The sequence below is a fragment of the Symphodus melops genome (genome assembly GCF_947650265.1).
Source record: "Symphodus melops genome assembly, chromosome: 10".
NCBI classification, from domain to species: domain Eukaryota; kingdom Metazoa; phylum Chordata; class Actinopteri; order Labriformes; family Labridae; genus Symphodus; species Symphodus melops.
Genome location: NC_136700.1, coordinates 6,810,328 through 6,822,506, shown reverse-complemented (window position 1 = coordinate 6,822,506; position 12,179 = coordinate 6,810,328). Strand labels below are relative to the sequence as shown.

General features: G+C 39.1%; 1 protein-coding gene across 1 annotated transcript; it reads left to right on the top strand.

Annotated features, from left to right (window-relative positions):
* Nucleotides 1–1,027: 1,027 nt before the first annotated feature.
* clptm1 (CLPTM1 regulator of GABA type A receptor forward trafficking) lies at nucleotides 1,028–11,606 on the top strand. The gene is made up of 14 exons (XM_079353590.1): nucleotides 1,028–1,160; nucleotides 4,176–4,303; nucleotides 5,759–5,882; nucleotides 6,091–6,249; nucleotides 6,423–6,540; nucleotides 6,640–6,725; nucleotides 6,983–7,103; nucleotides 7,232–7,476; nucleotides 7,906–7,999; nucleotides 8,087–8,277; nucleotides 8,457–8,552; nucleotides 8,743–8,878; nucleotides 10,021–10,188; nucleotides 10,416–11,606. The coding sequence occupies exons 1-14, from the start codon at nucleotides 1,110–1,112 to the stop codon at nucleotides 10,595–10,597; spliced, it is 1,899 nt and encodes a 632-aa protein (XP_079209716.1). The 5' UTR covers nucleotides 1,028–1,109; the 3' UTR covers nucleotides 10,598–11,606.
* The last annotated feature ends 573 nt before the right edge of the window (nucleotides 11,607–12,179 follow it).

The following is a 12,179-nucleotide window of genomic DNA, read 5'->3' as shown; positions in this document are numbered from 1 at the left end:
TTATTTATCCTGTGATTTATGTTACCAATTCAAATCTGTTTTTATCCACTGACATTTACAAAAGAAGTGTAAATCATTTTTTTGTGTTTTCATTTCAGTTATGTCACTACCAACATGCGCAAACTGTACTCCCACCTGCTCCTTTTTTATAAACTGTCAATCTCCAAGGTTCTGTTGTTAAATGTGCCAAAGCATAATAATAAAAATGAATTTGCCTGGACACAAGCGTTTAATAATGATTGAATTTGTCTGCAATTGCAATGGCCCTATCTAACTCATTTACATATAGGTTTCTATAATAACACCCTAACCTTAGCCTTGGCCTCTGAATATCATACACAGAACATTTTACAAAGTAAACTATCATGACCAAGTGGACATCCTCTTTTCAAACTCGAAGGCTGTGCCGTCTGAATTTGAAACATCTGAAGCCATGCAGTTATCCTGAGTACAGTAACTGGTGGATTATCATGGATTTAAATTGCAACAAGAGTGTGTCAATGTCAATAATGTCAATGTTAGGGTGCCTTTCATAACCCTGGGATTGTTTTTCTTGCCTGGACATTTTTGTATGTAGTTTAATGTTTATTTCTGTTCACTATAAATGTTAATTTTGGGAATTGATAGGCCTATGGGCAATTTAAGTCCAATATTTACTTTTACTTGTGTTGCTGCTTGTTTTGTCCAGGACACTCTTGAAAAAAGAGATTTTTAAATCTCAATAAGTTTCTCTAATTCAAGGATTACAAGGTAAAGCAAAAATAGAATAAGAAATAGAATAAGAGTTTGGCGAGGTAAATTAAATAGGCTTTTGTTGCTTTCAACCATTACGGTTATTTAAAAAAAAAAACATTTTTCTAAGCCGAATGTCTGGGAGTGTTTCTAGAGAGTCTATCAAACCCTTGTCAATAAAAGTTAATCAAAAATAACAATAGTGTGAATGCTTGAAGCATTCACACTAATTAATAATGCGATCAGGGTTAATCACATCACTCCTCTGAAGATGCACGTCATTCCTATGACGCTACACATCTGACCTCTCGCGAGACGAAGCGCAGTTTCCCTGCCAGCAGTGTGGTGGCGTGTGTGCCCGACAGAGAAAAGGAAAGATGGCGACGCAGGAGAGCGAAGCGACTAAAGCTACCGTGAGCAACGGCGAGGTAAAATGAATGACACTCTCATTATCCTGTTTTCTTTTTCACGTCCAGGTGAAGGAGTCCTTGTAGTTTTGTTTAAGCCTCGGGTTTTTTTTGGAACCGTTAAATTGAAAGACATTAGCAAACATACACGAGCCTGAGTGACGTTGTCAGTGCCGGTTGGTTTTTTAAAAACGACCCCCTCCTGTTATGTGAGATACGTCGAGAAATCCTCCCTGTTAGCAAACGACGGAGCGGAAGGAGTTCAGCTTTGTGTGGTCAGATCTCACCTGAAGTCATACAGTAACAGAGGTTTATATATGTGTGAGTTGGTTGACTGCTGCAGCGTGTCAGTATGCTAGGCCTGAACCCGACCGACGCAGCTTCACTAAACAGGCCAGTCTCAACCTGCTGTCACACACACACACACACATATATATATATATATATATATATATATATAACTTAACATCTGTTTAAAAAAAAAAACCTCTATGCTGTCTTTCTCTAAGCACTCACGCCGAATAAAACTTATCTACAATACCTTTAGTGGTTCACCGCGCAGTGTTTTACCTGGCAGGTCATTTTAAGATTGACAGGTGAGATGAATCAGGTGTAGACACTGAAATGCTCTCTGATTTTACAATGGTAGTTGATTGAGGTAATTAGGGCTGTATCTACCCAATTGGTCAACATTTCCTCAATGACTAATATCAATATCACTATCACAAGTTACCAGAGGTCAAAGTAAATCATGGCACTGTCAAGGCTCAAGTCTTTGGCCAGGCAGAGCATAACATTTCTATTAGTACTGTGCACCACAAACTATAGATTAACAGGCATTAACTAACAATTAATAGTTGATGTATATATGCCATTTATAGATCAAGACACTGAAACGCCTGCCATTTGATTTATAATAAATTAGTGTAGTTTAAGGAGTTTCTTTGGGTCTCTTTATAGATTAACTCAATGTTAGCGTGTTATTGCCTCTCAAATGTATTTCAGTTGCAGTGAAGTCACAAAGCCAAGCAACAATTAATCCATGGAAATCTTCAAAAAAGAAAAAAAAATCCCAGAAGTCCTTCCAGATTTCCAATAAGTCTCTTACAATAATCTGGATTAGAGCAATAGTTGCAATATGTTGAAACCAACTTTGGTCTTATTAAAGACATGGTCTTATTGTAATGTTTTTTTCACCCATTCAGCTAAAAGCGTGATTGAGGAATCTGGAAAACCCCAAATGACAAATCGAGAATGATTTGTGTTTAAGATAAAAATATGTCTGGCTCTGTTACTTCAGATAAAGGGCAACCAACAAGTGGTAGAAACTAGGGCAAGGATACAACGTAACCTTTGTGTCTCTTTTGCCATAAAATTCAGGAGAGATAAAGCTCTTAATTTTGCTCTCAAGGCCTGTTGCTAGTAGACTGGTTTAGGGAGACTTCTGTGGTTTCATTAATCCAAGTGAAACACTAAGTGGTGAATTGAATTTTCTCAGTTTTAATTACATTTTCTGCTTTGTACATTTTTAATTGTATTTGCTTTAGCTTGTATACTAGCAACCTACACTATTGATCTTTATTGGCTGTAATCACTTGTTGCTTACTCCTGTAGCTAACACTCACCATAATACAAGACACATCTCCATTTCTCTGTGAAAGACAGATCTCTATGAACATATTTCCCTCTTTCAATAGTCAAACACACACATTCATTCAATCCAGTGTTAAGCATTTGCTGCCTGAAAGGGGGTTAATCGTTAATCCCTGTTCAGAGTGTACCATTGTAAATTATTACATTTATCTGTAAACCTGTTTTTGTCAATTAGCATATTGGTCATCTTTTTGTGTGATGATTATTTTTACAATCCTATGAAGAGACAGAAGTCTATCTCTGTGATGACAGAATTGCTCCTTTTCAACACAAGGCATCTTCTTTCAGTCACTTCATTGGCAAGGTGTGTGTGTGTGTGTGTGTGTGTGTGTGTGTGTGTGTGTGTGTGTGTGTGTGTGTGTGTGTGTGTGTGTGTGTGTGTGTGTGTGTGTGTGTGTGTGTGTGTGTGTGTGTGTGTGTGTGTGTGTGTTGCAGGCCTTTCAGCAAGCCTGTGTAAATATTACAGTTTAGCAGAATGCATTTTCACTCAAGTGTTGTCTGGAGGCCAACCTCTGCTCTCCCTTGTGTTGGTGACAATGGGGGGAGATTAGATGTTTAGATAGTGAATGAGTCTCATGACTTGGCTTGTGTATTGTGTCCTTTTGACACAGTGGCCTTGCTAGAGGGTAGGGGTTTTAACAAAGCGCAGATTTTACGGATTGTTTTGGAAATCAAAGGAGTTAGTAAATCTTAGCTATAAATACAAGGTCTATAGAGTATAATGGAGATTGATGAAGACGTTACACTCCTCCGTGAAATGAAGTCTTATCTTGAGTGACCTTCAGTAGCACTGCTTTTGTCCTTTGGATGTCCTGTAAAATACAATACAAGAATAATGAGAAACATTCATTTTTACTAAAACCCAATACAGTGTTTTTGAAAATGTATGTCCCAAGGAAAGTGTACACATAAGACCGGTGTGTTTACCAGAGGCTCATAAAATGTCTTGATACAGCTGGACTCTTCTGAGCGTTTCTTTACTTTTTGTTCAAATGAAAACAGAAAATCCTCATCTTTGAGAAGAATAGGAGTTTTCGGCTCTTTTTTGCAACATGTGTGACTGACATGATTGTCTCAATTACCGGTAAATTTGTTTTGATCATTTCCAAACTGGTATGTGCTGTTTGCAAGCACGCTTTATTGCAAAGCCCCTTCTTTCATTTTTTTGGTAACGTACATCTGTCAGTAATACCTCACTTAAACATACAGTTATAGCAACAAGTGAAAATGGAGTCCATAATGTGAGGCCAGTTGTTCTGTATACTCACTGGTTTTCCTGGAGATCAGAGACCTGCATACTGCATCGAGAATCATTTTGCACTTTTAGGAATGGCTTCCTCTGACCTGGATGACAAGATCTGTTACCCGTTTGTTTGTGTGTAGGTGAGCAGCAATGGAACTGCTGCAACAACAGATGAGCAGACTGTGCAGACGGCTGAAAATGCACAGGATCCTCAGCAGCAGCAACAGGCACCTAACGCATGGCAGGTGATTAAAGGAGTTCTCTTCAGGTGAGTTTCATCTCATTTTGTCTCTTAATCTTTACTTTCGAAAGAGATCATCAATAGGCCCCTCTGGTACTATGGTGGCGTCACAGGCCATTTACAAGTTAACGGTTGCAAAACAGTGAAGCTGTGGAAAGTTCCCTCTTCATCCTTTCTGTGCAAACTGCAGCAGAAGACAGCACGACAAATAACTGAATCATTGATAGTTTTTTAGCCACAGTCCAAAGGGAAAATGTTCAGTCTGCTTGACAAGGGTCAGACTTGACAATAGTCAATGTTTTGTCCACTGTCAGTGCTTGGTTTTTTATTTCATGAATACTACGACTTGTATTCTGGGGTAGGTGAATGTCAATAAAAATCCTGCACTTTGGATCACTTTGATTCACTACGAAAGTGATTCACTGTTTCCGTCCATGCGTGTGTATAGGTTTGCAGATTCTTTGAGTGTTTGATCTGACTCACCCGTCTACTCTTTGGAGTGAAGGAGATTTGTAGCAATTAATTTAGATGGTTTGCAAATTCAGGAATAATTTAGTACAAGGGATAATTACTTTCTCCACATGCACAGCATCTCAGAAGTGAGGGCTGTTTTGTCCACTAGTTTGAATGACAGACTTTGATTGGCAACCACCTAAGTAAAAGAACAAGTCCATTCAAAGTTACTGTGATGAGCGATGACCCTTTTCTTAGAAATGGAAATGTCTCTTATTTATTTAAGTGTGTAAATTTAGGTCAAACAAATTTCCTGCCATCATTTAAACAGTTCAAAAAATGATTAGGATACAATTATCTGCTTATTTCTGAACTACAACGTTAAACCTGTACTTCATGGGACCTATATGATAGATAGAAACTCTAATGATGTAAACATTATTTACCAGAAAATGGCGTTACCTTTATCAATTGAAAAGGGCTTACAGGTATGTTTATCAGTCAAAGTTGTAAGTGCTGGATTTGGCAGTGATCAAGTTTAGTTTCAGCCTCCTGCTACAGTTAGAGAAGATCAGTGTGGACTGGACAAGGGAAGGTCACACCAACATCCATGTGGATGGTTATGTTAACAAAATATTTATGTAACACAGTCTATTTATTATCATTTTGACTGGAGCAGATTTAAGAAGTCAGTTTGACTCCCAACAATAAAAGAGGAACTATGCATGGAACAAAGAACATTTCCCACAAAGGCAGCTTAATAATGAGACCGCTAAAAGATGTGCCAGAGAGTTCACTCACGTCTTATGACCAAATCTCTGATTTCTGTTGCAAAAAGGGCGTGTCTTTTTCAGTCTAAATGAAATGCAGTTAAACTGGATACAGTTCGATCAGATTAGCATCCTCGTGGTTTCCCTCTCTCTGCAATCTGAGTGTTTTCATCTCATACACATCACTCCTGCTGTTGCTCTTATTTATGTTTGTGTTCCTCTTATTATCCTCTGACCCCGTTTTTACCTGTTCCACCAGAATCTTCATAATTTGGGCGATCAGTAGCTGGTTCCGCAGAGGACCGTCCACTCCTGACCCCAGCACGCCAGCCGGGGCACCCAGAGTACCGAGCAGGAACCTCTTCACCAAGGACACCCTAATGGTATTACACCTGCCCACCTCACTCCTGTCTCCAACTCTTCATTAAATCTTTTTAATTGAATCTGTTCATTCTTAAAGTCTTCACAGTACGATCCCCTGAAGTATTAAAAGAGCTAACCACTATTATCGTGCTCTTTCAGACCGACTCGCTGCCCTCCCCTGACTCCGTTATATCATAAACACCTTTTATTTTCTCACCTGTCCTCCAGGATCTGTACGTGTACGTGTCCCAGGACGAGGTGTTCTCTGACTTCAACAACACGGACGCGCTCTTCTGGTTCCACAGGGACCTGATCTACGGAGACTGGACCACAGGGGAGAATGGGGATGGCTGTTACGAGCAATATAAGGAGATGGACATCCCTGAGGTGAGGCTGACTTAAGGATGGGGAGGTGGGGTTTAAAGTGAGTAGCTGAAGAGAAGCAGCACATATTAGTATGGCAGCAAAGGTTTCAGTGTGTGAAGGGCAGCAAAGACATGTTTGTGAAGGCGTTAGCAGTTTTTTGAAAATGTTTGTTTGTGTTACTTTTCTTGTTGCAGAGAGTGCAGCAGAACGGGTCTCTCTACATGCACGTCTACTTCACTAAAAGTGGATTCCATCCAGACCCAAAACGAAAGGGGCAGTATCGCAGACTGGCAACAGTTCATACGACAAGAAGTAAGCTCACGTAGAAAACTGAGATTGTAAATGGTGAAAGAACAACCTATGTGGGCTATTTTATGTGCACTTAAAGCTTACCTTGTTTTCTCTTTTTAGTGTTGAATAAATTCAAACGAAGAAAGTTTATGAAAACCAAGAATCTGCTAACGGGAGAGACAGAAGCAGATCCTGAAGTGATCAAGGTTTGTTATATTGTTGTTTCATTCCAAATGTCTGTTTACTGTCAGTGAGGCCAAAAGCTTCATTAAAGAGAAATCCATCATTATTGATGTATATGTCCACTGGTAGGTTAAAATACATGGCAGAAATACTAAATTGGTTTTGAGGTTATTTTAAAAAGTTAATCTGTCTGAGAGCATTAAGGAGTTGATTTAGTTTTATTTAAGTGTACAGTTTGCATCAGCTCATCACATTTTTAATGAAATGTGTCAACTCACAGCGGGCAGAGAGCCACGGTCCAGTGGAGATCATCTCTCATTGGCACCCCAACCTCACCATCAACATGGTAGATGACCACACTGCCTGGGTGAAAGGCTCTGTACCACCTCCTCTAGATCAGCGTAAGCTCCGCCCTCTGTTTGTCATTTACTGCAAAGTGATGTTCGTTTTAAAAGAGCCAAGAACGTCGATTCCCATTCACCGAGACACCGATCACATTTGACACTTTTCTGCCTTCTCTCCCTTTTAGATGTCAAGTTTGACGCAGTTAGTGGCGACTACTATCCCATAGTGTACTTTAACGACTACTGGAACCTTCAGAAGGACTACTATCCCATCAATGACACCCTGACAACACTCCCACTGCGCCTCAACTACTGCCCACTGTCCCTGTGGCGCTGGCAGCTTTATGCTGCCCAGAACGCTCGCTCTCCATGGAACTTCTTACCAGAGGACACCTACGAGCAGTCTGACGAAGACCAAGACTCTGTCAAGGTAATAGATTTAAGGCACAGAACAGTATTGGTTGGTTCAGTGTTTCCCTCACAAGCGCAATACTATAATTCCTATAATAGGACAAATAGTTTTTGTTTTTTACATTTTATTCTGTATAGGATTTCTGTTCATCTTTCTTGACAAACATTTAACAAGTTTTTATAAGTTGAAACACACATGAACACTTACACCTAAAAACAAACACGTTTTAATTGAAATGTGATTTACTGCATCTTTACTTGAAACAGTTTTACTGTCACTAAAAGCTCTAAGTTATGTCGACTGCTGCTCTTGCATTTTAAATATATATACTGTATATAAAGATCATTGTTCAGACATTTAGCAGGTTTTGAGGATCTTGTGATGAAACGTATATAAATGTCATCTCTAAAGCTTTAAATAAAAAATTAAAAAACTCCCTTTGTTTAGGTGGCACTTCTGGAAACCAATCCATACTTGCTGGGAATCACGATTGTTGTCTCCATTGTGCACAGCATCTTTGAGTTTCTTGCCTTCAAGAATGGTGAGTTCTCAGCAGCATGAGTTTTATTTTTTCTTTCAGTAACAAAACAACAACTTACCTTCTCCTCCTCCTCCTCCTCTTCTTCAGATATCCAGTTCTGGAACAGCAGACAGTCCCTGGAAGGCCTGTCAGTGCGCTCCATCATATTTGGAGTTTTTCAGTCCCTGGTGGTGTTGCTGTACATACTGGACAATGAAACCAACTTTGTCGTGCAGGTCAGCGTCTTCATCGGCCTTCTCATCGACTTGTGGAAAATCACCAAGGTCATGGACGTCAAGGTAAGTGACAACACGATGAGTTTCCTTTCTGCCCAGCAGGTGACTGTTGTGACTGAATGAAAAGTAGATCCCCCTTGATGAGCTTGAACACTGTACTGGCTCTAAGATAGACCATGTTTATACTTCCTCTTATACTGTTATGATTGCTCAATAACCAATAATGTTTTGTGTTTTTCAAGTTGGACAGAGAGAACAAAATAGCTGGAGTATTTCCAAGATTGGTATTCAATGACAAATCGACATACGTGAAGTCTTCAACCAAAATCTACGACGATGTAAGATTCAGTTAACCTTTGAGAAGTGTGATGGTAGAGGGGTCTGATAGTTCTTCAGGTCTTGTTTTGGAGGCTGAAACTCACTGTGGGAGTTATAAAATCACAAGCAGGTTCTTAAAGTAGTACATCACTATCAGTATTGCATGTTGTTTACTACTCTCTCTGATCATTTCTTTTTATTTTTGAACAGATGGCCTTCAAGTACCTGTCATGGCTGCTCTACCCTCTGTTTGGCTGCTATGCTGTCTACAGTTTATTGTATGTAGAGCACAAAGGCTGGTACTCATTTGTACTCAGCATGCTCTACGGCTTCTTGTTAACGTTTGGTAAGTTAAGAAAAAAAAGGAGAGGAGTGTCTTTCTTTTTTTTTTTTTTTTTAACGTTTCATAATTTATGCGTGTAGACTGATTTTCTATTGGTCTGCTTGTGTAAATTGAATGATGCAGGGGGCATTGGTGGTTATGTTAAATTTACAGTGCACATGTTTTTCTCTTACGTACTGAATGAAATCAGCCAGATGTTTTTAAAAAAAAAAATTATATATATATATATATATATAAAATGATTTAATACAACTATCACATCTGAATCCAAAGTCCTGACTGGAGAAGTGACTTTCATACTGCCGAGAAAAGTTAGTGAGGCTACAAATAGTTTTCCTTTAAGACACCGAGTAACGACACTTACAGATGGCTGTTGTTGAGTCATCAAAAAGGATTGCTTTAAAAATATGAAACATGCAGCGTTCACATGACGTTCAGGAGTAACTTGATAAAATGAGTGACTCAAGAATATACTGATAGCACAATGAGAATGTAGTCCAAGCAGATGGGCCTGAACAATTTATGAATAATACTGTTTGGCCAAATAAAGCTTCATTATTACAAAATATGTGAAACTCTGAAGGTCTGTCGGTATCCTGTTTGACAACACTTCTTCATTCAAATGGAATTTAACATCTTTGTTTGTTCAAGGCTTTTTTAGTCTTTCAATGATAAAATAATGATAGTTATGCAAAGATAAGCTTTTTGACTCATAATTAAAATGTATTGGTCAACATTGCAGAAGGATTTCAGTCCATAGTCCATCTCAGATTTTTTTTTTTGTGTTGTGTAATATTAGCGTAAACGTCTTCCTTTCTTATATTCCTTTTCCAGGAGTGTTATTGATTAGACAGTGTCCTGCAGTGTTGATTGTTTTTGTTAATCTATTTGAAGGCCAAAGTTAAGTCTGGTTATTATTGTCTCTTTAATTACAAAGGTCTGTATATGGATGTACGTTCAGCTAATGTTTTCATAATTGCATCATGGTTGCCTATCTAATTCCCAGGAGCCGTTTAATGTGCTGTGTAATAATAGACTGCACGAGGGCGCTCTCAGTCATGTGGCCTGTTGTCTTATTTACTGCCTCTGGGGTGAAACTGTTTCCGTCATCTAACCAGGCTTTTCTCATTCTGTCTGGTTTTCAGGTTTCATTACAATGACACCACAGCTTTTCATCAACTACAAAATGAAGTCTGTGGCCCACCTCCCGTGGAGGATGCTTACCTACAAGGCTCTCAATACCTTTATTGATGACCTGTTTGCCTTCGTCATCAAGATGCCCATGATGTACAGGATAGGGTGTCTCAGAGATGGTACGACTTCACCTACCAAATGTTCCTTTTATATATATTAAATATCTTCCAGTGTTCACTGTGCCTTTTAGGGATTAAGCTGTTTTTCACCAGCCTAGGTTCATGGATGTTGCTTATACAAAGTTAATTCTGACCATGACTCTGCCCATAAGCTTCAAAAACTGGGATAATATAATTGAATCTTAAATACATGTAATCAAACTAAACTCTGCTTCTTCTTCTCTCAGATGTGGTGTTCTTCGTCTACCTTTACCAGCGCTGGATCTACCGGGTGGATCCAAACAGAGTCAACGAGTTTGGCACCAGTGGAGTTGAGCAGGTCCCGGAAAACACAGAAACAGCAGGTGATGCTGCTGCTGCACCTGCTGCCATCACAGACAAACCAGAGGGGGAGAAGAAGAATGATTAAGCAATCTGATGCCCTTGCCTGCCCCCACCCACCCCCCCACCCCACCCCCAAAACCCCCGGCCCTCACTGCTGGGGCGAAGAGGACTTGTGGAAACCAGGCATGGAGGGGGAGTCATTGTTTAGCCATTATGGATGCCACAAAAAAAAAAAAAGCATTCCAACTGTTCCCCCTGATTTCTGTGCTGATCCACAAAGAATCATATTCAGTTCTAGACTTTGGTAAATTCTTATTTCTGTTCCCCGCCTTCTCGTTTTGCAGTTCAAGTGAAGTAAAACAAAACGTGATGTACTGTATTCTGTATGATTTCTCTGAGGGTCAAAGTGTCCTGGAATAGATATTGGAGGGGAAACGTTGTCGCAGTAACAGTTATTTTTTTTGGATATACATTTACAGGGAAGAACGAGGCCTCGCGACACTCCTGTTTGTGTAGAGTCCTTGTGAATTTTTTCATTCCATGCGAGTACGGTGTTTTCAGACTCTGGAAACAGGCGAGTTGTACTGGAGAGACCCTGGGCCAAGGCACATGCAGAAAAAAGAGACGAGATGGAAGACCCTACAGAACACTACCCACGAGAGAGAGAGACTACTACCCTCAATTTTAAACGAATGGTTATCGTTCTTAAGTTGAACATAAAAAATAACAGCCTTGTTGGTATTAATATAAATATATTAATATTGTCAATGACTTAATTTTTGTTTACCAGTCACTGAAGCATTCTTTTTGTATGTCCTCAAACTGTACAGAATCTTGGCTTGTCATGTTAATAATACTGATGTCAGAACCGTCTAAGAGTAGCTAATTTACCAGTCTAATTTTTATTTTACTTCCTCAGCTGGATGTCTGATTTCCAAATTGTTTCACGCTCCAGATCAGGTCACCCTGACACTGTGGAGACGGGCATCTACTGGAAGAATGATGGAGTCTCCCGTTTTTATTTTGAGTGCTGTTGGTACATATTACATTTTGATTCATTCATGTTTATAGTAAAACTTAAGTGTGGTTTAAAATGTTTATGAAAAGCTGTGTTGATTTTAGTCTGTTTCTAATTTAGCTAACAGGTTGGGTTCAAGAATGAGATTTTATATGGTAGGGTTTCTTTAATCTTTTACGATGAACACTGGTCACCAGTTTGTTTGAACAGGCAAACAGATGATGGTCAAGTGGTTTCAGAGCTGCTTTCTTTTAATGTCTGAAACTTAAAGACATTCAGCAAATGATACTCGCATAGAAGTCACTAATGCTGGTCATATTATTTTTGATATTTCTCTCTTGAAAAGGTGACATGGGCTCATCGATAAAATTGCTCTTGAGTACTATCACAATTTATTTATCCATCTTGAAGGTTAAGAGGCGTGGCTAATAGATTTCTATTACATGTGTAATGTAAGAAGTGATGAGCAAGTAAGACCAATGCAGACCCAGGATAAGTGTCTTTGGTACAAAAACTCCTGTATTTTAATGGAATTTAAAAAAAATATAAGTCACAAACTAAAACATTTCTGTTTAGTAGGAAACTTAGAGCCTGAAAAAAAGGCTAAAATAATGCAGTCAGTTTTAATCCTCAACTTTTAACATTTTCT